This window comes from Falco cherrug, chromosome 1 (genome assembly GCF_023634085.1).
Source record: "Falco cherrug isolate bFalChe1 chromosome 1, bFalChe1.pri, whole genome shotgun sequence".
Lineage (NCBI taxonomy): Eukaryota > Metazoa > Chordata > Aves > Falconiformes > Falconidae > Falco > Falco cherrug.
This window is the reverse complement of record NC_073697.1, coordinates 69,896,671-69,922,149: the sequence shown is the minus strand read 5'-3', so window position 1 is coordinate 69,922,149 and position 25,479 is coordinate 69,896,671. Positions and strand designations below refer to the sequence as shown.

The 25,479-nt window shown below is 41.8% G+C and overlaps 1 protein-coding gene across 1 annotated transcript in view; it reads left to right on the top strand.

Moving 5' to 3' along the window:
• The window catches only part of TET2 (tet methylcytosine dioxygenase 2), a 74,250-nt gene that overhangs the window by 31,164 nt on the left and 17,607 nt on the right, over positions 1–25,479 (top strand). The window contains exons 2-3 of the mRNA XM_055698960.1: positions 18,770–22,154; positions 24,384–24,474. Coding sequence (XP_055554935.1) covers positions 18,770–22,154; positions 24,384–24,474 — 3,476 coding nt within the window. The remainder of the gene's footprint in view (positions 1–18,769; positions 22,155–24,383; positions 24,475–25,479) is intronic.

Here is a 25,479-nt window from a genome sequence, read left to right as displayed (position 1 = left end):
GATTAAAATGATGATTCAATCAGGAGACACAGAAATCTGCCTAGTGACAACTTTTTTTCTTTTTTTTTTAAGACTCAGGCACTGTGGCATAGTTACAAAGGAGGAGCCTTAATTAAAATTAGCAGGCAGATGAAGCATTTGAATGGGCATCTTTCAATTCTTTTCCCTTTCAGCTCAGAGTAAACCCTCTTCTCCTTTTCTATTTTTTTCTCACAACAGTTTCAACAGTTTTTCTTGTCCATTTTCTTTCCATCATGAAAATAATTCCTTTAAATTATACTCTCTTCAGAATGTGATGCAAATAACTTGCATTTCTATGATCCCTTTCACCCAGGAACAATTTAAAAGGCAGTTCTGCTTTTTATCAGCCTGTGTGTGTATCACTCACTATCCCCTGTTACAGCTTGTGAAACAGGCACAGAAATTAACTTAGGGTCTGCATCACAATTAGCTTTTGCTGGGTATCCATAACAGAAGTTACATGTGGTTTATTTGCAAGTTTATCAGATCAGAACAGAAATGTTCAGCTCTGGCTCCAGCTGCTTCTGTTTCTGACACCTGTTGACAGTTAGGGATAAAATTTCCTGCACTAGGAAAGGCAAGCAAAAATTCAAACTGTGCAGATCATAAAGCTAAGTCCTTGCGCATTCACATATAAATATATATACATATATGTAAAATAGGCAAGATTTTACTGTTAGTGGCAAAATGTCATGTCATACTACATGAATTCAGATATAGGTGCTATAAACAACGGTGATCAACAAATTAATTTGCACCCTCTGTTTCACTACCCATTAACATGCAGAACAGCAGGCAAAGCTCCATTGCCTGCTTGCACAGAGAAATGAAATGGGTTTGGGTTTTCTTATTTAGTGTCACTTCCTTAAACCACATTGCCCTGACAGAGCAGATGGCAAAGAAAGCACGTACTTTTGAGTAAGTGACAACATTTAAAGGACAGACTGATGAAATTAATTTTCTGATTATCATCATCATATGGTTAAACAGAGTACAAAGCCAGGTAACTTGGCTTTTAAGTTTGTTACATTCCTGGATTTTGGAACAGCTTTCAGCCTGGTGACTTGCTATGTGTGTACTTTGCCAGGCAGAGCAAGCCAGCTTGCTTCATTTCTTGCTAGGGTTTGGAATTAAAATGTAGATTCAAAGCAGATGGGGATGTTTCTGCAGCAGCTGAATAGAAATACACAGAAATTGAGAAAACTCCCTCCCTTCCCCCTCCCAAACAAAGTCAGCTATCATCTCATTCTGACAAAGGCCTATTCTTCTGCAGACCACATAAAATTATGTATCTGGTGAAGATCTGAATTTATGTACTATCAGGGCTTTTTGTGAAGTGCTGGTGAGCCCTTCGGCCAGCAGCAGCCACATTACTTGCAGTGGCACTATCAGAGAGGAGCAGGGCAACCTCTGTTCAGGAACTCCTTGAATGCTTGTTTTACATACAGAGAGGGGAGAAAAAAAGCAACAAGAACCAAAATCGGTGAAACAGAAAATGACTTCCTAGATGGCTGGTACCTCATCGGCATTCAGTCTAACCTGTTCTGTATTGGAGCAGCACAACAAAGCTGTCCTCCTGGATTAGAGGTTGGTAAATACAGACAGCTGGTCTCCCCCTGGATCTCTCCCCCACACTGACCTTGCACAGGGAATCCCTTCCTCCTTTATCCTTAGATAAACTCCCATCATCCCTGAAACTGGAATAACTGTGCCATCTCACAGTTACATTGCTTCTGCATCTGTCATGCATCATTGTGAACCACCTTTGTTTTCAGCAGGGAGTTTCAAGTCATTACCTGCCTAAAACGGGATTTATTCAATGTGTTAGTGATTCTGAGGGTTTTCTTAACCCAGGCACAGGAAGATTTCCTATATTTGCATTTTCCTTTTCTTCTCTATTAAATAAACATTTCATCAGATGATGATAAAAAACCCTAAACTCATCCCATCCTGTTTTTCTGTAAAAAACCCAGGAGTTTGAAATCTGAATGCTGATCTCTGCCATTTCACCCTTGGAGGGTGCATTTTCCTTCTACAAACTTTGAATTCCAGCTGCCACCCACCTCCCTTGCCCATCTCTTTTCCATACAGTCTTTTCAGTGTAATTGATCTCAACTCTCCTTCCCCTCGGCAAAACACCCTTCCCCCACAAGCAGTTTCTGTCTCTTCTTTCCCTCCCTCCTTGACTAGTAACTTTCATGACTGCCTCCCTCTCTGATACTGTCCTTATCTCCTCCATGCACAGCAAGAACAAGAATTTCTACTTCTTGAGAAAACACCCATAAACTCAAGGAGAGAAAAGGTTAACTGTGACAGGGATTATGCATCTCTGTAACTCCTTTTTCTCCTAATCTAGAAAGATGCCTGTTTTATGTCTGAACTACAGAACTAGTTTACCCTTGCAAGAACAATAATCTTGCTATACCATTTGTATCACCTGCCATAAGGTGAAGATACAGCTCTTCATTATGAGAGAGGTTTGTTTTTCTGGGTGGCTAAAATGGCATTTAAAGCTAAGAAATAATCCTTTTCCCTACCCCTAAAGATAGCCAAGAAAAATTTTAGCTCTGTTTTAAAATTGGGAAGAATAAAAGAAAAAGGAATATAGAACTTTTTGTGTAGGACAAAAGGTATAAGCATGAGATTTGCCTAGATATTCTTCCTTCCTCAGCAGCTCTGAAATACAACTAATGTTGAAATGAAAACAATAAAAACAACCAACTGTGAAGACTGTGGAACTGAGGAAAGAAAGAGATTTCTGACTGTCCATTACTGCTTCAGTTTCCTGCTGTAAAGCATTTTGCAATTATGCTTGTAAGATAGACACCAAAGTCATAGGGGTTGTGAAAATACATACCTTTCTGAGTATGGAGTGTCTTTTTAGGAATATCCCTCTTATCCAAGACCTTGTGGTGTCATTTTGCCTTCCCTGGGCTTTGTCTCAAATGCTTAGATGCTAAATTGTCACCAGCAGAAATGCAGCAACACAGATAAGTGGGATTTTGGAATACACATTTAGGAGCAACACCATATGGGGCCAGCAACTACTTTGTGCCTTTTAAAATCACCAAAGATTTTAAGTGAAGAAACACAGTTCCTCGTTTGTCATCTGTGGTGACTTGACTTTTAACTAAGCTTTGTGTCATGACCAAAAGGTAACAAGTGAGAACTGTGTAAATCTTCCCAGAAGATCATCTATTTGACAGCGTAGCTTTGTCAAATGCACTTTCTAGCTGTAACACTGAAAGAGAAAGCTGATGATCTTTGCTCTTTGGAGATGTCAGGTACATAATATTATCTGTCCTCTTCATTCAGATATCATAAATTTATTTTTTTCCCTTTGAGAAGATGAGAAATAGAGAAACTAGACTTCAAAAATGAAGTTTTTTGTTGTTTTTCTTTTTTTTTAAAAAGGGCTCACAGAAGAGTTTGCCTTCAAGCAAAAAATACAGAGAATGCAAATAAACATTGTCAAGCAATGAAAGACTTGGTATTACAAAAGAAGAGCACTGTGGGAGTTACTGGGGCATGACCAACATAAAAAATACCACTACTGACTACTTTTCCTGTTACTGAAAGTAGCACCTAATGCCTCTGTAAAATATGGTCTCTGCTCTAGTCAATGCCAGTTTTCCTGTCCATTGCAATAGATGCAAAAGTTTATGGCCCTCTTTTCCATGTATAGTACATGTAACTGAAAGTGTAAATAAAATAACAGATCACTTTGCACTTCTTTAAATAGTTGTACCTCAAGCTAAATCTACATGATGGTAAGGCTGCAAATGAGTACTAAAGTTAACAACAGATGTTACAAAGTTAATTTAAAACTTACAAGTATAGCTATTTCTTTTACAGTGTTTGTGAGTTGTTCATCCCTGAACTTCTGGTCAGAACCCCCACACACTCCTATATCCTGTATTACGTGCTCTGCTTTGTCACCCCAAGCTGCACGTGGTGTGTGGCCACTGTTTTGCAGGCACACAAGCTGTGATTTGAATAGGCAGATGCACAGCCTGTCACTTCTCATGTTAGGTCCTAAGTTTTCTAAGTATTCCAACAAAGAACTGTGCATAGATACAGACATAGTGCCTGCCAGGTGCCCAAAGGGGAGCCAAAGGTGGGAATAACATTTTGCAAGCTGCATTCCCCAGGGATGGAAAAGGTACTGGGGTTTCCCAGCTATGTCAGTCTGGGATGTGGTGGCAATTTGGCCACCCTAAATCCTTCAGGGAGAGTTACTGCTCACTCTAACACGTGCACTAGTTACTGTCTTCATGTCTTCATGTCTTCATGTCTTCATGTGTGAAATGCAAATCTCTTAAAAGATAATATTGGCAGCACTTGCCTTAATTAATCTGGTTCTGTATATTATAAATATGTACCTTTAACAGAAAGAGGTAACTGAGTACTTAAAGTGCTTACAAAATGCGTTTCCTAAACTTTGTACATTGTTTCATATTGGTTACTGTAATTCCCCGTGAATCTGTATCTGTGGTTGTGACCTGTATGAGCAAAATAACCGGGGAAGGCTGATGCCCAGTTTTAGCTGGAATGTAAAATGAAGGCTAAGTGGTGTCACATGTAAGCCCCGGTATCATTCAGTAACCCACTGCTTGCTGCAGGGAGCAGGAGGGCTCTTCAGGGACAGCCTCAAAGACGTGGCTTCATAAATCCCGCAGTCAGTATCTCAGGTCAGATGAGCATTCTCCTGGTACCAGAGTGGGGGAGAGGATTTCAGTGCAAGTTGGCAGGGTCAGGGTTGTTCTGCACTGGGAGATACAGAGGGTGGTATCTGTATCTCAGAGAGGTATCTACAGAGAGAGGTTCCTGTAAAGATTGATTGGAATCGAAGTTACTTGGGTTACTTTGAAACGAGTGCCATAGTTGCAAAGCATGAGCTTAAACTTTCAATTAAGAAGGCAGGCTTTTCTCATCAGCCATATCTGGAGGAATTAGCTTGATTCTCCTGCCTTTTTGGTCCCTTGAATCACTATTATAATTCTAAGCAACAGACAGAAAGCACAGAAGCTAAAATGCTGCAGTCATTTCAGCCAGAATTTCATGACAGTCCTCCTCTAACTCCTTTGCACACACAGGTATTCTGTATGTATCCTTTCGCTTTTTTTTTAACAAAAGCTTTTATAACCGGTAAAAATAGTGATAACTTTTAGTTCCACAGTCAATGCAAACTATGCAGTAAGTTCCTAGCTGACCTGAGCAAGAGGGAAGCCTTCTGTAATAAACACCCAACCAAGGTCACTGCCTGCCAGTCCCTGGGGAGACAGGTTAACCCCAGCGGGTGCCTCAGGAGCGTCCCAATGAAGGGAGACTTGAGGACCAGGTCAGTTGGCAATCCTTGGTAATTTCATATCCAAACCCAGTGTTTGTACTCATCAAAGTCTTTAGCTCTAGTCTCTAGCTGCTGTGCTGCCTTCCTCCAGCTTCAATTTCCTGCAGCTCTGTGGAGCACATTCCCCCATCCCCATCCACTTCCTCTTGCTAACCTTGTCATGGAAAATCTCTCTCGAAACCTCTCTCTCTCTTCCTTGCTGCTATCTGAAGTACACCAATCTTTCCTCCAACACAAACACAACCTGAGACAGCAAACAGAGGGAGAGTTATTACTGCTGACTACATATTTTAATCTTTTATAGCAATTTCCTTTGTAATCCTGATCGAGCTTTTCAGTATTCGGTAGATGCAGGCTCTCACCAATGGGTCTCTTGTAAAAGGGACTGCAGATCCTTGAGCTTTGCATTTCCCTTCTCACAATCTAAAGCAATAGCAATGCTTACTAGCATCTAGTTATTTGCATGATAGCCTGTTTGATTGAATCAGGATTTAGAACCTAACATGAAAGAAGCGTCTCTCATATCATGGAGGTTTTATTTATTTGCAAGGATGTGTATGTTGTTAGAAAGCAGTTCCTCAGCCGTCAGCCCACAATACCAGACTGGTTTTAGCATAATCTCAGGATCTTTTCTCAAACTCATTGGCAGCAGCACCACTAGAGTTAAAGTGTTTTGGTTTTCTGTTTTAGCTTTAACATCTTTTTGCTGATTTCTGAGTATCTTGTTTTACAATAGCCTCCTTCAGGCAATGGAGTCCAGAGCAAAATTTAATCTTCAGAGAGCATAACAAAAGAAATCAGCCTTAGTTACCAAAAGATCATTAAGTAGTACCAGCTGTTTTTAAGACATTGAATTTTTTCAATGAAGCCAGAAAAACTGAAGCATAGACTAAGACTTTGTGCTGCCTGGTTATATTGCAGTGTATGAGGAAGTGGGACAGGAGGAAAAAGGGCAAACAAATATTTAACATCAGAGTAGCCAGCATCCTGATCATACAAATCATCTGTCATAAGCTCCTGACAGTTTGGAAGATATCCCTCCACGCCTCTGGGAACAAGGGCTGGGGCAGGGAGCTCAGGCAGGGGGAATCTGGGAGCTGCTGGGACCCCACTGGTTTCCAGGATTGGACTGGGACCCTGTGGGGCTGTGCTGACACATGCCCTGTATCACTCGTGTGCCCGGGCCCGTGTGCTAGTCTGGCCCCTCCGCTTGAAGAGAGGAGCACAGTTTTGTTGGGACCATCCACTGAAAGGACCTGAACAGTGCCAAAGGGAGAAGGTAGGAAAGGCTGGGAGGCATCAGCACCCTGAACATAGTTTCTAAACAACTTCATGGCATAATTTCCCTGAAGGACATGGCACATTGCAGAGTTGATGCACAGCAGTATGGGAACACATACCCAGTCTCTAGTGCTCACCTGATTTGCTTTAGTCCTCCGCATGCAATTTTAGAGGTTAACTGCAGGTACTCCAAAATACTTTTTCTGCCCTTCTCATTTTTAGGTCTAATTTTAGGTGCAACTAGCTTCTCAGAACATTTGCTTAATCATCAATACCTATCATAAATTTTTAAGATCATTTTGGTTCAGGGAGCTGAGGCATGCTTCTGATTTATTACACATCAATTGCAGGCAAGCTTTTGTGAGGTAGATGAGGCTGTTAGGAAGGGTTGTTTGCTGGGGAGTGTAACGAGTAGATAAACTTTGCCATTCATCATTGTCCCCCACTCTTCCCACACTAAAATTATTAGCTCATTTTCTCATAATCAACCTGGCTGACCTTCCAATTGTTAACAAACCAAAAATAAAGTGTCCTTACTTGCATTTGACAGTGGCATGCATGTTAGCTTAAACGACTGCATTAGACATTTATCCAGATAGCTGTTTCCTCTTTTCTCCCAAACACGCCCACCCACCCGCCTTTTCTGTTTTGGAAAAGGAAAAGCAGCTGTTCATTGCCCCCTAAGGCTGTATAGAAGTAATACTACCAAGTGCAGACTGCATTGCATTTTCTTCTGAGCAAAACCGGTTGCATATGTCAGAGCTTAATGCCTGTCATCATTGCTTTGCCCCCAACCCTGTTTTCTCCCTGATGTGTTTTGGGAGAGGCGGGGTGGAAGAAGGAGCAAAAATTTGTGTTGGCAAGAAAAGCAGCGACTGTGCTGCACAATCACACTTCACGTACAAGGGCGCCCATAAGCTTATGGGAACTCAACCAGCACAATGCAAGGCGTTCATCCCTCCACCTGCATTCCTGAGCTCCAGACCACCACAGCTATTAGACTTCTGGCTGACGACTAGCCTGGCAAACACTTCGCATAATCTTGCCAGCCAGGAGCAGTTCTGCAGGACTTGTGGGATCAGGTCCTTGTTGCTGAAGGTGTGCATTTAAATAACGAAAAGTCACCTGACCCTTTTGAGGAGGGCTCACCTGCCACACTTCCAAGGAAAAGTGAAGAGAGGCAATTAAAATGCTTCCAATCAATTTTCACCATCTGTAGTAAAGATGTTTACTTAAGGTGGAAAAATTGTCAGCTATGATTTATGAGTTCCATGCGAAGTAGTCCTGTATCTTAGATTTGTCTATAGTTCCCAGCTTTCTAAATCCAGTTGAGTGTGTACTTTTACAGTGGTGAGCTTTTCATCCACACTGCTTCTTTGTGCACTAGGCATGACTGTGTTACGGACAGACAATTATCAATTAGTGAAATGGTATCTTGTGACTGAGAATATGAAGTGGGCTTTGCGGGAACTGACAACAGCTCCTTTAACTCACCCATTTCTGTATGTCTCTGAAATACCCCAAAATATCAAAGGTCTTTCATTAGAGCTTCAAACTCTCTCAAATCCACACAGGCCACTGGATACCTCGGAAGACTATGAACTGATGTGAGCCGGCAGCAAATGGCGAGTTGCCAGAACGAAGAACAACCAACTGTTTTCAAAGCTTTGAAAATATTTGAAAAGGAAGGACAGAGAGAGGAGTGTTGCAGTTCCCTTCAGGACTGCTCAAATACCACTCTTCCAAGCGTCAGCTGCAGGAGTCTGAAAGTCTTAACAAGAGTTAAAACACAATCTGCCAGTTTCCACACCCCCCCCTCCCTTTTAGCTTGGCGGCAGTGAATTTTCTGTCTCTTCATGTTGCATCTCGCCATGAAGAGGAAAATTTAAACAGGAGAAAGAATGTGCTTTGAATTATTGGAAATTAAAGGAAAGCAGGAATGCCAGCTCATTCTGGGATCCCAACCCTTTCTCAGCACAGCGATCCCAAGTTTTTATCCAGTCTTGTAATTTGGTTAAAGGGAGAAACCTTCATGTTAGAGCTGTGTTTTTAAACAAACATCCTGTTCACAAAATCTATAGACTTTTTACTGATTTCTAGTTTCCCTGAAACACCAAAGGGAGATTACACAGAAAGGCAAATGCCTGTCTCCCTGTAATAAACTTTTTTTCTCTAGTAGCTCTCTAACTAAATGTTTCTTGCCACAAAATACATAAAATTCCCCAATACTACCCATTTATGCTTAAACATTAAGAAGTCTTAAATGGCTATAAATAAAAACCGCTTTCAATATAAGCGAGGATGTAATGAGATAAGAAGGAACTTAGAAATGGCCTCAGTTGTGTGGAAGCATGAACTGGAGCCCATCGCTTGATCCTCAGAACAGGGTTAATAGTGGTCTTGTAAAGAAAAAAACTAAAAACTCTCTTGCCGACTAACAAAAAGCTAAAATTAGAAAGGGGGGGAAATGACCGTAGCCAAGATGGTAACTACAGAAAATCTGTTTTTTCAAGCAAACCTTAAGAAGCTAGGCTGTAACTCCTTGATAAATGTTGGCATGATGTGAAGTGGGTATCTCTTGACTTACAATTTGTGTGGGCCCTGGGCCATTTTATCTAAGATTAGTCAATGTCCAAGTTCTTTCCTAGCTTGTATGTTGAGTATTCAAAATGAAAATGTAGTCCCACATCTTCATCTCCAACCTAAAACTGCAGGGGATGGCAACAGTACCCGTGCCAAGCTCTCTTGTGTGCTCAGAACCATGGCAAGGCAGTGCCAGCTCCCACGTTTTATTTCTCTCCCAGAGCTGTGCTTTTATCAAGGTTAGATCTCAATTGCTTTTAGGTTGTCAGCTGGCTCTGGTCATCAAAAACACCTTGTCTTTCATCTCTTTTACATCTGGAGAGGCAATTGTAACTATTTTCTCAGATGTAGATTTCAGCAGGATAATCCATGCCATTGTTGCATGTAGATTGCAGTAACCCACATGAAAACTGCTCCTGAAGACCACACACAAATGCAGAAAGAAGCTGAATGGCAACCATAGCTCCAGGGAGCATCTTCTAATAGACCTCTAAAAATGCATTAGATTCTTATCTTCTGTGGTGCCTCAGCAACAGTGGAAGTCAGAAGAGGTGTTTGTGCCAGTAGCTCACAGACTTAAACATACTAAATTCAGGTTTTAAGGAAACAGCCTCCTTTATAAAGCTCTGCTAGAAGTAACAAGCTTGTTCTGTTGTTTTCAGTGTGATTTATACAGTCCCTCTCACACTGAGGGAATAAAACTGATTTTAGATACTAAGGGGAAAGCCAAGTTAATTCACACAGGTATTTCAAATACATAGGCACATATTATAGCTGCTTGTATATCAACCGTCTGAACTCAGGGAAAATCCAGGAGAATATGGCATGTGCATAAGGCCTCCAAAGAACAGGCTGTTGCATTTGCTTTGTGACCTCCGTGCATCTGGTCAGGGAACAAATGTTATGGATATAGATCCACCCAGGGAGGAGATCAGATGTCATGATCCAGGTCGTTTATTCTGTCTAAGAGGAGAGCATTAATAACAGTCTTCAGTTACATGGGGAGAAAGAAGCTACAGCACAGAAGAAAAAACTGTTCCATGAGTCTGTGGTCAATGGGAAGAGACGGTGTAGGTTTATGTTTTAAGTGGTAGAAGCTTTCTAATAAGTAAGATTAATGAAGCACTGCAGGTGACTGTGGGTTATTATGCAAACTTGATCATCAGAAACCTTTGAAAACAGGTTGGAGCAGACTGGTACAGGTCTGGCTGGTGCTGCCCTGGAGCCGAGGAACAGGGCACTCATCTCCCCAGGCCCCTGGTGAACCTATTTTCCCATGTGTTTATGAGCGATTGGTCTGGTTTGTAAGTCGTGCAAGGCACAAATTGGAAGGAAGAAAAAAAAATCACAAGTGGGCACAAAACCACATTTTTAAATCAAATCATGCCACAATTAAAACAGCTCGAGATCTTTCCAAAGCAAGTACCCTTGTTTTGGCTCAGGAAGCAAATCCCCAGAAGGACTTAGGAAATCATACAGGAACTGCAGTGGCACGCAGCATCTCACTTAGGGACACAGGGGTATCTTGTGGCTCACCACCTCCAGCAGGGATCTCCAGCACCTGCCCCTTGGGCGTGCTGGTGCACACAGTACATGCTGCATTGCAAGGGAGCTGTCTCTGTGCTGCCTCTCATTTCTCAATGGCCAAGTATAGTAACCGACTATTGAGTTCACTACAGCATCCCAGCCTAGGTGTGGCAGAGGCACGAATAAAACTGAGGAGGGATGTGTAGAGGGGTGTAAAGGCTACCACAGTGAGACCAGTGAAGGGGCTGACACTTCAGGCCATGCTTTATCATCTGGACATGTGGGAACAACAGTTGATTAGAGTCATCAGCCCTGGTCTCTGCATTCTCCCCACTCTCCTCTTGGTATGACCTTCACCTTCAACTTTTGGAGAAGAAATTCAACAAAACTGCATTTCATTGAAAATTCTGTTTTCATCAGAACTGGGAGACCAACAGGATTTCCTATTTGAAGTTCAAAGGATAATGGAAAACAGAGCTGTGTGAATAGGCTTTCTGAGGATGCTGCAGCCCACAATGTTTTACTCTCTTCTATCAGTTCTTCCACCCACATGCTAAACAGGACCATTTCTATTCCTGTTTTCTAATGTTACTGCCCCAGCATGATGAAACCCTGAAATCTTTAGCTTGCCAGTAGTTTTTCCTTTGGGTCCTCCCTTTCTTCTTTATAGTAGGAGTGAAGAGAGCCAAGAGAATCTCTTCCACTGCTTCTAGTTCTCAGGGAGGATATACTACTTAATAGCAAATTACTTAACTCTGCTGGCAGCTGTGATGAAATCATCATGGATAACCAACCTTTGACTAGTGTCAGGAAGTCATCAATCCAAGAAATCCATGCTATATCCAGGTCTGAAGCCAGATGGACAAAGATCACAGAAACTGGAAGATAATGATGACACTGACATCTTGGTAACCTTCCCTAAATGGCGGGTTGATAACATCAAGTGTGTCTTGAAGAACGGTTCAGCCACCAACACTTGCTTATTCTGGCGTGCTCACACACGGGCACGCTGCACTACAGAACAGCACGAGCAGTTAGCTATTGCTCTCGGATAGCTGATTTTAATCAGAGGCCAGTAGCATCATTACTGTTTGACATGTGGGGTAACTGAAGTACCAAGAAGAAAATTATCCCTCGTGTTTCTTCAGAAATGAAAACCAGGTCTGAGCACCAGCTGTGCACCTGATAACACTGGCCACCCTACCTTGCCAGCCTTTGCTCAACACACCTAACCTAGCATGATAATTGGCTAGGATGAAGAAAAAAAGAGACTTGGTTCTATTTTCCTACCTCAACATGTTTCCCTGTGTTGAATCCACAGGCGCGAACAAAAAACTGGTGAATTACCCAAATGACGTCTGGTGTGGGTCACAATTTGAAACAATTTTGCTGGTCAGACTTCACAGGCACACAACAGAAATTTCTCATTATATCCAAGCATAGGAGCATCTCGCTCCCAAAACCAGCAAAGGTGAAAGGGTGTTGTAGTTCAGCTTCCCTGTATTTGTGAAAGATGTGTAATAATCAAGGTGGTGCTCAATAAATTGAGCAATACTGGTCTTATATGTCAGCATACCAACACCCTAGATAATGTCAAACAGGCTAACTTGGGAAATAATACGTCTCTGTGCGATGGCACCTGGATCCACCATGCCCTACATCCAAACCACAGAAATGAGCTTACAACTGGCAAGGACAAGCATAGGTGCCAACCTCCTCTTGAATGTTCTGGTTATCACATTAGGAAGGTCCTTTTGCCTCTTAAATCCAACCTGATTCTGAATTTTGAGGTTTTGGGAAACATCTCTAACCTAGTCATACTACAGTGGCTTTACAAGTGACTAGAAGAGGTGTGTTGTTCTGTTAGAAGTGCTACATGGTACGATTAGGTGCAAAGTTTGTATAGGGCATAAATAACAAAAAAACAGGAACTGGAGAGCTGTGTGATGCAACATTATAATTCCTATTTACTCACATTTTATATTCCTGAATTCATTTCCCTCAAGTAATTTTTTTTTCCATATTGTAGAGGCATTTAATTTTTGCTCCCCTTGATGTTATGCAATTGTTAAAATAGTGCAATTTTTTAATGTCTGGGTAAATACTATGCAGTATCCAGTCTTGTTGATAGTTATATAATATAGCAATGGGAAATCACTGTGCAGGCCAGTGTAGCTTTACTCTCTTGTCCTCTGCATTAAGGTAAAAAATTACTCTGATTCAAGTGTTTTTTGCAATCAGGTTACTGCATCACTGAAATGCAAGAAAATAAATTGAGGGGGGTTTAGCACTAGTTGATTTAAAAATGCATGAATTATGAGGCTTCTGGCTGGGATAAGATTTAATGAATTATTAATCGTCGTATTTCACAAATCCCATGCTCTTCATTCCCTTATGTCAGCTTATATCTATATTTGCTAGTCACCATTTTCCCTGTAAATTAAGGATAGAATAGCTATAAATTAGGTAACAAATTTTAGCCATCCCACATTTTCTTTTCTATTTGACACAGATTATTCGTAGATCTAAATGCCAGAAAAGACAATTATATTCATGTAATATGACCTCCTGTAGAACACAGTCACAAAATCTTATCCAGTAGTTTCTAGATTAACCCCTTAACTGCTATTTATAGCCACAATCAGAAAGCAAAATGTGTATTTTAGAAAGAAATACAGCCCTAACTTAAAAACTTCAAGGGACATAGAAGGCACAGCATCCTTACGTGAGTTCTTTCCAAAGCATTGCTAATGCACTGAGTAAGTATACTATCCAAACAAAGAGACAGCTGAATGCAGTGCAAAAGGACCCCATTGTAAGCCACAGAGCCCAGCTAACAACAGAGTGTCCTTGTCCTTCTGGGGCCTCCTTTACATCTGCCTTGAAGTTTTGCTCTTTTCCTCAGCCACCACGCTTGCAGCGAGGCAGCAGTGATGCTGGTAGGGAGCAGAGCAAATCCTTAGGGCGTGCTGTGGGATTCAGAGCCTCAATCCATCTTGGATGTTAATGCAATCTCTCTTTCAAATCTGCTTTGGACAAAAGGGTTAAAATTCTCTCCCGTGGGTGCCTTGGCTTCAAGAAAAGCATGTTAAACCTGTATTTAAACAACAGGCCCACGTGGGGTTTGGTTTCTGATGGTATTGTATTTATTACAAACTACCGGCAACCCTGGCTTGGGAAGAAGCTGTTCTGTGAATGGCAAACCACCCAGAGTCTGGGCAGGCATACTCAGGGTCTTGCCTCTCCCATTAGTTTCCACATGGAAGTTTGCTTTGTTTCTCAGCGTATAAACACAGTGCACCTTAAGTGCAAACATACAGGAAATCCTTAAACTATGCCACAGTTTTCATATGTGCAACATTTTATACCAGCAATAATGGAAATGTCTCACTAATAAGGGGCTTTGATGTGTTACATTGCCCACTAGCTATCTGAGTTGACTGCACATCTTTTCTCCTCTAGTGACATTTGCAGCTTGCTTACATGTGTTGACCTAAGGTACAGCTGAAGCAACTGCTACTTACTTAGGCCAGAGAAAAATTACATCCCATGATAACTACATGGCTATAAATCATGGTGTTGAGCATCATTTTAACTGCTTACACATCTTGTTCAAAAGTTTAAAAAGAGAAAACTTTGACACAGAGTTAATCAGAAACAATTTTGCATGTATGCAAGTACAGAAGATTTAAGGTTTTAGTACAGAAATTGAGCTTTCTGATAATGCCATGCAGGAGCGTCCTTACTTCAGAATAATGCTACTCATGCTTTTTCATTCATTCTTGAAATAGGGAAAAGAAAACCCTTCGCTTAGGACCTTTTTCACTTTTTGGAAGTTCAGGATTTAGACCTCTTTGCCAGCAGCATGAACTTCAGAGGAGAGAAGCAATGCACAGCAGCATGTAATAACACATAGCAAGTGAAGCCAGAAGTGAAGCCAGCTACTGTACCCAAGTGATAGGAGCAGGGGAATGTAAGCAGAAATACAACTTAGAAACTGGAGTTTGGCAGATCAGATTCACCTCCTCCCTAGAAACTGATACAGGGGTTTCTTGTCTGGGAGCAATTTAGACCTGTGTCATCTGGTGGTGGCAGAAGGGTGCCAGGAGGATGGAGGCTGTGGCACTGCTCCAAGAACAACCCAGCAAGCCATCAACAAGCTCACGGGTGTCCGACTTCGGCTTTCTTGAGTCTCCTCCTAATAATCATTGAAGCACAAGTCAGCTGAGGTCATGATCTGAGAAGGTATATTTCTGCTGGGGAGAAAAACCTCTGAGGAGATATATTTCTATCCCAGCTAACCCCAGAAGGGGAAACAACCCACCTGACATCCCACCTTTTGGTCCTTCAGGGCCATGAGCCACAGCATCCCCCCTGCCCTACTTTTTCTACTGGGAATCTTGCCCAGCTTTGCAGAAGATTGTACTACCTTGCAGTAGGTGTATTTGTCACTTTGCAATCACAAACTCCCCAGATATGGGTGCTATCTAAAATAAGGGATGAACCTCTAGAACTGTAAAAAAGTAAAGATTTTCCGTGGAAGAAAATGACATAACTAAGAGTACTTTTGTTGCCACAGAAATCTTTGTTGTGCCCTTAACAGCGCCTTCCACAGTCTTTTGGTATTCCTGTATTGATAGAGGTGCCAGGACTACACCAAATTTGCCCATAAAAAAACCCCCCAAACATCTGATACTCTCCTTCAGTACCTAGTTTCCAGTTTGTGCCCCGTAGGTGGTAAGAAATAAATGTACATACATTGATTGCATCTGAAAAAGTCAGATGGTGGTGGACTGAATTCTGACTTGAATGCATACTGGTGGGATGAGATGGTGATCCATTTGCACAGTAATGTGCTATATTTAAGTCATGCATCGTGGCATCTTCAAAGAGGCCAGTCATAATTATGATGGATTAGACTGCAGAGTCAATCCTAGATGCAGTAATTGTTTCACAGATGCTGCTGATGTGACTTGAATTTCTAATGAATTATAGCTGAAGAAAAATATGTGGAGCTTCTAAATGGTCTGGATAAAATACAGTTATAGGAAAGAGGAAAAAGGCTAACTGCTATGCTTAGGGAAAAGCAGATTTACTTTGAGAGGCAGACAGTTCATCCCACAACAATTACAAAGAGCACAGAGACCTTGTAAGGCACAACCAGGTCTACTTACTAGTAGCATCAAGAATATCTTTATGGTGTCTCAGTTAAAGCCAGTAATAAAGGTATTGCTGCCATTTGTCTTTTGCCAGTTTTAAATTACAAATAATTGCTGTGAATTGTAGCTCCTTGAGCAAGATTTGACTCAGGTGTGACTTGAGGATTGTGAATAATTGAGTGTAGACAGAGAGAGTAAGAAGTATAACACAGTCGTACAATCCTAGATGGATTTCAAAGAATGCAAATCTGGCACTTTTAATCGATGAATTAACTTTGTATTTCAAAGAACCAAATGATTCCCGTGTCCTTTACAATGTCTAAACCAGTGTCTTTTACACTGAGGGTGATCAGGATTTGGGGGAACTGATTGACTCATACCATGAAGTCTTTGAGAATACTGTGAATAATAGTCCATGCCACACAGTGAACATAACCTCATGTTTTTTGAGATCAACGTGCACCTAAGGCTCTGTTTTGAAGCACAGATGTGCTCCTTTGAGAGATTTACAAGCTAAGTTTAAAGAAGTCAGGCAGCCCCCACTTCTAAATAAAAAGATATTTTTACCTATCAGTAAGGAGTTGAGAAGAAAGATTGTCTGGGAACTCTAAGAAGGAATTTAGTTGCAACCCACAGGGTACACCAGAACACAAGCAGCGAGGCAGACTTTCAGGCCCAGAGGAAGTTTCTCACAGCTCAGTCACACAGACTAAAACTTTTTAAAAAGAAATAAATATTTTAGAAACAGCTTGACAGCACAGTGTTAATTATTATGGTGCCTTTTATTTCATTTCATACTTGTGAAATACAGCAGCCCACACAATCATGTCTGAGGTGAGGTTCAGCGGCAATTTCCAGGTATGAAAGGTGTGAAGGAAAAGAATGGCTTACAAATTAGGCTGACATTTTATTTTTGAGATGCTCTGGGAGCATCATTCTGTTGCCTGGCCTAGAATGACACATCGGAGGAATACTTTTCATGGTGCTTTCTGTTAAGCATGGAATATCGTCTCCCTTAGAAAGCTGCAAAGTCTCGTGTCTTGTGGTACTTTAAAGCTAGCTTGGGAAATATACTGAAATAGATCTAGAATGGAAGAAGCATACCTTACCTTGTCAAGAAAGTAAGTGAGAGGGGGCAAACATTCTTTTCCATCTCCCTATTCTTAGCTTTCCCTTCAAAAACACTTTTTTAAAGTACTGTTACTCACAGAGAGAACTTGCTTACTTCTGTCATACAAAAGTAGATTGAGTACAGAAAGAAGAAAAAAACTTCAGGAGGTCAGAAGTAAATGTAAAACCAAGTTTGGTATAAGGAGGAAGTGCACAGAAGTCATCATATAGGTGCTTGCCAGTCAAAAAGTATGTTTGAATTGTCCTGATACTGAAATCAGAGCTGCAGGCAGAGGGGATTCTGCTGGATGTGCTGAATCTCATGAATTAATATTACTTAAAAAAAAATTTTAGAATCATATTACTCAACTAAGTAAGGCAATACTGAACTGAAAACTATAAATTAGATGTTGCTTAGCATTAAAAAAAATAAAAAAAAATAGTGTAGGATAAATACATAAGCAGAGCAATATGATAGGAGGAACTTTTCAGTATAGTTTTTCTTCCGATGTAGCGGCAATACCAGACACATGTAGTGCTTCTTCTGACTTTGCAGTCAAACCAGGGATGACCTGGTAATGGAGAGCCCTTCAGGTTCCCCTTTATGCAAACTAAAAATAAAAGCTTTAGGACAAAGACATGCATGAGTCCAAATTTTCTCTATGCAATCTCACATCTGTAAGACTCTGTCAGCCCGTCTTCTGTCATTTGTGACTGGTTGAGAACCATATAGCCAACAACAAATAAATTACAAGCAGTCAAACAAGGGCTTTATCAAAGTTCACTGGGATTGTGAAACCTGGGAAGATCCATGTGAACAGGATTAGCTTGTCATGATATGGAATTTGTTCACTGCACATTGTCAGTACTGTTATCCAGTGAAAAACTTTATTTTATAAATAAAATATAAAAACTGTGTGAGAAAATGGGTTTTCCATCCAAACAAAGAAGGAAGGAGTCCTAGCTCCACAGCTGTGGGGCTCAGTTCAAAACCTAACTGCATAGTTTAAGCCATGCTTGATGTCTATATGTAAATTTGAAAGGAAGTTAATACCTGAAAAAATACCACTTTCATCAAACCTTTCAGGAATCTCTCGATTTGTTTCTGTCAACACTACCAAGATGTTGATGAACTGTAAGAGTTCCTATGGACAGCAGTCAAGCGTGGCAGTCTCACACGTGTTGTGCCACTTGCGTGGTCTTTAGGAATGCCCATTTTAAAAGGCCTTGTCAGACAGCTGAAGACAGAAGAAAGGAGGTTTTCCTCTCTAACTGGCAAGCTTGGTGGCAATAATCCTTCAAGTCACACGAAAGAGGTTTGGCACACTTAATCAAATAATGGGATTAGCACCAAGTCTGGGAACTATGGTTTTGGCATGACTTTTGCCTTACCAAGGACAAAATGTGATGACAGAGGAGTCTTAAGCAAATAATTCAAAAGCAGAGAATACTTTTTGCACCATTAGGAGAGATTTTTTGGTGAAATATCTGCTTGTGCGTAAATAGGAGTAAGGAGCCACTCTGTATTTTCATTCTCCTTTGATCTTGAAGAACAAACTTTTCAAGAAAAAGGGAGACAGTGAAACACCCCTCAGGTGTGCCTCTGAGCTCATGTTGTGTGTGGAAGCTGGTCAAAGTAACGGGGTGTTTGAATGCTGCAGGAATTGTTGATAATTAGCTGTTCATCAGTGGAAACTAAAATTGACTTACATTCTCTCCTGTTCCTTTTCTCTTTCAGATACGTTCAGAGGGTAGCCTTGTGGATGGCCCCGGAGCAGGCCAGATGGAACAGGACAGAACCAACCATGTTGACGGCAATAGATTGAGTCCATTCCTAATATCGCAATCTTCTCATGGGTGCCAGGCAGAGCCTTCTGTGGTGAAGCTACAGAATGGAAGTCCAGCAACAGAGAGGCCTGAAGTTGAAGTAAATGGAGACCACAAGCGGCTATTCGTTAAAAGCAACTATGGAGTGCCCCACCTGAAGGGAAGTCCAAACAACCGCGTTAGCCCTGACCTTTTACAAGAAAAGAAAGTATATTCCAAATATATGCAAAATGGTGGGATAAAACGCACTTTTAGTGAACCCTCTCTGTATGGACTTCATGAGAACAAGAAAGTGAAACAAGACAAAGAAGTAAATGGAGAAAAAGCTGAGCCAGAGGATAATAATGAAAAACCAAGTGTTTCCAATTGTTACAGTGAGAAGAAACCGAAAAGTTTTACAGGACAAGAAAATGAAGCTTCAGATTTCATACAGTCTACAAGACACAACAGTGGTGGTTCAGAAAACCCTCATGACCTCCTGATTCAGGATGAGCAGGAGCGGGAAAACGTTCATTGCCACAACAGGGACATTGTCTTACTACTTAAGAACAAGGCAGTGCCAATGCCTAATGGTGCTACAGTTTCTGCCTCTTCCATGGAAAGCATGCATGGTGAACTCCTGGAGAAAACACTGTCTCAGTATTATCCAGAACATGTTTCCATAGCAATGCAGAAGAACACATCTCATATCAATGCCATTACCAGTCAGGCTACTAATGAGTTGTCCTGTGAGACAACACATTCATCCCATACCTCAGGGCAGATCACTTCCCCACAGACCTCAAACTCTGAGCTGCCTCAAGTGCCAGCTGTAGTGGTTACTGAGGTCTACAACACAGAAGACTCCAGTAAACCACCTGTATTGCCAGGTAGCTGTTCACTTCAGAAACCAGAACTACAGCTACAACAACAGATTCCAGGCTATGATCCACACCAGTTACCCATAGGAAACAGTACTGTTCGTGGAAGCGTAGGGCAGGTTCCCAACCAAGACCTCTCTCTAAGTTCCAGCAGTAACCTGCAGGCTCAGAGTGCCTCTCTGGAAAGGTTTTCTGAGCAAGCAGAAAAAAATGGTGCTTTCTTTAAACAGAACTCAATGTTTCACAAAGATTCCTCCGCTCCTCCTGCTCCGGAAATGAACAGTGCACAGTCTGTCATGGTGCGAGAAGGACACCATTCCTATGACAACAGATGTGATGAAACTCTTCCTGGGGAGATAAAGGATGAAGGGCAACAGCAGGGACCAATGTCAGAAAGTCCCAGCCTCAGCCAAAAGCAACTGCACCCTCATCAGAGACTTCCACAGCAGGCACAAACCTCACAAGATGTCAGTGAAAGCAACCCGCAAGCTGCTGTGGCCGCCTCAATTCAGCAGCACCCAGAAATGACGCCGGCGTCAGAGCCTCCCCTCCAAAACCTGCAAGCGCGTGGAAGTGAGGATGAGTTGCAGCAACACTACCAGCATTTCCCAGGACAGGGAGAACCTGAGATTCCTCTCAACAAAGCAAAGGACCAAGTGAAAGAGCCTGTGCAACAGGCTCAACATTACTCAAAACCAGCCTGGATAGAACTGGTTTCTACCCAGTTCCGCCAGGGAGAGCCTCCCCAAAAGCCCAGCGAGGCATTATTGCGGTCAGTTCTTCAATTCCAGGCAAACACAACAAAAGCAACCTATACAAAACAGTATGCTGGAAGTCCTGATGCATTAAAGGGGCCCTCAGGACAGCCCCAGAGCCAGAATATAATGCAACAGGAACAAACTCCTCTGCTGTACAAAAGTGAGACCTCCCAGCTGCAGCCGCATCCCAAAGCTGACCAGCAGCTGCCGTTCCAGAAACACTCACCGCAGCCACAGCTCACCAAGATGGATTCCCTACTCAAGTCCCAAGTGCAGCAACACCCTCCGCAGCAGCTCCGTTTCCAGCAAAGTCCAGAACAACAAGCTGAACAGCCTTTAGGGGCCCTGTTGAAACAGCAGCACTTGAATCCCCAACCGGGAGAAAATGAGCAATTCTTGCATTCACACATATTGCAGCAGATGCTTCAAAAACAGGCCCAGCAGGTGCAACTGCCATGCAGTCCGCAGCTAACCCCAAACCAGCAACAGGCTCTGCAAATGAAAAATAAAGGCCTGCCCCAAACTGTTTCCCACTCCCGAAGTAATGCTGAGCAGCCACTAGACAGGGCATCCTTCAATCAGCTTAAAGCAGATGAATGCTTTCAAACTGGGAATAAGTACATGAAATCAGCTGCATTCCCGCTGCACAGCCCTCAGCTAGGCCTAGAGCAGGTACAGAGCATGAACAACAAAGCTCCCCTTTATGCTCAGAAAGCAAATGCTAGTCTTCAGCATCCCTGCCCAAACAACATGCACTTGATTTCTGAGAAGAAAGAAAACGCCACAAATATCAAACACTTTGGAGCCAACAAAATGCAGGACTTGCAACATGTGCAGTATTTTTCAAATAACTTGACCGCAAAGCAAGATGTGAATCACTGTTTTCAAGAACAAGAGCAACAGACACAACAAGCTTCAGTTATACAGCTACCACCACTCCAGCAAACACAATGCTACAGTGGTGGTCTCAACCAAGATGTCCCGAGCCAACAAGTCACGCAGATTCCTCAGCGGTACTTACCACTCAGCCAGCAAACTGCCCCACACTCCCAAGACCAGAGAGGCTGTCATGTGCAGTCCCAAACCCCTAAGGATTTTCAAAAGCACGCTGCTCTAAGGTGGCATCTCTTGCAAAAACAGGAGCAACAAGCATACCAGCAACCCAAAACCGAGATTGGTCCCAGTGCAGCGCGCAAGCCTATAAAAACTGAGGCTGGCACAAAGTCTAATGTCTGCATGCGTCCATTAGCTGGACAGCTGGAAAACAAAATGTGGAAAAAACCAATTAAACAAGAGAATCAGCACTTTGGCTGCGAGAGCATGCAACAAAAGAGCATCATTGAGACAATGGAACAGCAGCTGAAACAGATACAGGTCAAATCACTGTTTGATCACAAGACTTTTACTATCAAATCACCTAAACATGTGAAGGTTGAAACAGCAGGCCCTATTACCATCCTGTCAAGAAATACCAGTGCTGCAGATTTTGACACTCAGACCCCAATCTTAGATCAACAAGCAAACTTGTCTGCTGAGAAAACCCCGACCAAAAGAACAGCTGGAACTGTTCTCAATAATTTTTTAGACTCACCTTCCAAGTTATTGGATACTCCTGTAAAAAATTTATTGGACACACCTGCCAAAACCCAGTATGATTTCCCATCTTGCAGCTGTGTTGGTAAGTGCTGAGATGTACTAAAAATATACTAGTTCACAGGAAGGAAATGAGCCTTCGAGCTGGGATCATGGGGTTAGTTGGATGTTTTTGTTGGAAGATTTTTTGGGTTGTTTTTTTTAGAACATTAATTAGCAAAGACTTAAAAAATTGCAGTTTTATGTAGTTATGCCTACTCCCCTTATCCAACCCTACACACAGGCCCTTTCTCAATATTTCATAAAGCAATTACCTATTTGATTTTTCAGTCAGAATGCTTATGGCCAGTAATGTATCCCCTCACATCCATTCTCCTTGAGCAGCAGACATGTAATGACAACATGCTGATAAAAAGTAGGTCATAACTTTATAATCTAATCTATTTGTCAAGGTTAGATATAGCATTTATAAAATATGTCTTGGGTCCAAAACTTGAGATCCTTACACCATTTTTTGCTCTTAACAGTGAAATTGCTGAAGTTTCCCTGAGTAAAGCCTAAGCAAAGAAGGGATGACAGATTATGCCTCACTTATTGCAAGAGTTTATCCTCCCTTTCACACACTTGTCTCCTGCAAGGCTAAAGAGATCAGCATTTTCTTAGAGGAGTTACACAAGCAGCATCAAAAAAGCAGTGAGGGGGACCCTCAGTGTTTCTTCATGGTGTACCCGATCTCCAAAAGCCAGAAGAATAGAGCAGAGGGAAGCAAAGCAGAGTGACCAGCATGGCCCCATAGCCAGAGCTTCCATCCAGCACTAACTCTGCACACAGCCAGGTCTAACAGGCACTTTCAGACTAATGGATTAATTGTTCAGGCTGCGACAAAATGGGCTGGGCCGCGGGGAATCTTGTTATAGTTTCACTTACAGGGATTTTGTACCAGCTACTTAAGAGGAAAGTTGAACCAATAATCCTCCAAAACTGCAAAATGGACCTTTTTTGCCTTTTCAAATGCTTGGGCTGTGTCTCAGAGGTGATCCATGGGAACAAAAAGAGGAGGTAGTGGATTTCCAAAGCTCCAAGGAGGAAAACTGGAAGCCAGTTCCTTGCTGTTCTTTGTTGGTTTGTAAGAAACCTATAAAATGTAGCTACAAAATTTTTTGAAAACACTGAAGTTGTTTGAGGTTTTTTTCTTGAGACAGTTTCTCCGATGTAGTTGGCACAAGTTTGTCTAGCAATCATTTCATTATCCTCACTACTTTTTTAGCCAGTACTGCAACTACTAAGTGCAAGAGCTTATTCTCCACTTGCATTGTAATTCTTCAGTCTTAGCAGATTCTCTAGGAAATCAAGGAGCATGAAACTTAGTTCCTGTCCTCTTTGAAGAATCCAGTGCTACAGCGTGATTGAAAGGGTTTATTGCTTTTTCCTACTAATACTTGTCCTTAGGAAGATTAAATTACGCCATTCCCCCATTGACACATTCAGGTTTATAGCATGCTTTCATCATGCTTCTGGAGGCTGTATGTCAAGAGCAGCAGCACCTCATCCAGCCTTTGGAGTTAGCATGGCAGAAAGCATAAAAGTCAGCCCTCGGACAAGTCAGCACAGCTCCACCACCTCCTTCTGAACCCAAGCAGAGCCTGGCCATTTCTTTCTCACTGCTGGAGCCTGCCTCCTGGTATCAAACTAAACATATAGCATATGTTCTGATCTTACCTACACACAGAAAACTGAGGCCACATTCTTAGCATACAACCATTTTGACTAACTCTTGTGCAGGATTTCTTTCAGCAAACTTGCTTTTTTTCATTTCATGAAGTCTTCTTGTGGGTGGCAGAAATTCTTTAGGTAACCTTACTGGCAACTTTCTCAAGCTGTAGGTTCCTACACTGTAACATGTCTGCTGAAAAACAAGTACTGTGAACCTCCCTAATGTCAGTATTGCCATTGTTATCCCATTTATCCTCCTTTCCAGATACCGGGAGAGAAGGAAGTGGGAGAAGGAGAAACAATTGTTTGGTGATAACAGGAAAATGCCTTTTGAATTTCAATGTAGAGCCTGAGATATGAAACAACTGTTTGTGCTAGCAAAAGGCACACAGTCCATATCACAGCTATTTGCAGGATTAGCCATGTGCTTTGCATGTTTTGTACAAATTGCGTGGGCATACTTTAGACATAAGTGTTTGAAAACTCTGACCCCAGACCCATACAGCAGTATTCTAATAAGCTAGATGTAAGCTTTGCAATGTGACTTTTTACATTAAGGAATTAAGCCTTGAAGTAATAACCTTTATTTTGTTTTAAACAGAGCAAATTATTGAAAAAGATGAAGGTCCTTTCTATACCCATCTAGGAGCCGGTCCTAATGTGGCAGCTATTAGAGAAATCATGGAAGAAAGGTAATTAGTGCAAAGGCACAGGGCAGATTAAAGTTTATCCTTTTGTGGATGTCAGAATTTTTCCAGCTTTTGCACATAAAGAAATAAACAATTGCAAATCAAGTAATTACTTGTAGGCTTAGCTCCTCCAGTGTTGCCAACATTACGCACTGTGCTATTCACCAGAGAGTCACAATATTTGACAGGGCTAATAGTCTGCTGGCTGGCACAGGCTGCACACTTTGAGACAGATGCCAGCAAACCCAAGCAGGAACAAGTATTCACCAGCCTGCCAAGCAAGACGGTTGGCAATGGTTGTAAGAGCAGGCATGGACCTGGTGTTCCCTCTGGGTAGGAGGACGCCGAGGTAGAAGAAAGATGAAGAACAGAATTATCAAACTCCAAAATGAGCACACACCCCCAAATTACTAAGTATATAGTACAGGCCTAAAGGGCTAAATCTAAATCAGTCACGTCCAGAGGAGTGCCACAAAATTGTTGGGTAGGATTTCAGCCCAAGAATCTATAAGTAGTTTTGTGAAAAAACAGCCCCTTCCTCGGAGTATTGCACAAAACCAGCCTTATCTTGATTGTGGACAGTCCTGTATCATCTTGCATCCCATGATATATGTATTCATCCAAGCCAACCAAACCAGGAATTTTGAACAGCACAGAATGGTTACATGATCTGTGCTGTTTGAAAATATGTGTAAGTGCAAAACCCATTAGCTTTTTTAAGGTATTTAAATTAAAAACTGTCACAAAAGTGACTTCTGCACTGTGAATTCTGCATTTCTTGTAGCTTTTGGCATGCATAGACATTAATTGTCAGATTTTTAGAGGTATCTGGGAATTCAGTCCCCCTTTGAACAAACAAGCAAACAAAAAGCTTCCCAGTAAGTCAAAGACAGATGGGAATTTGATTGATAATACCTTTAAAATCTGGACTCCAGAACTGCAAAGAAGCTGGAGCTAGTTGCAGAACCAAAAGCAAATGAGCATTATTGCAGGGCTGTGTCTGAGCTA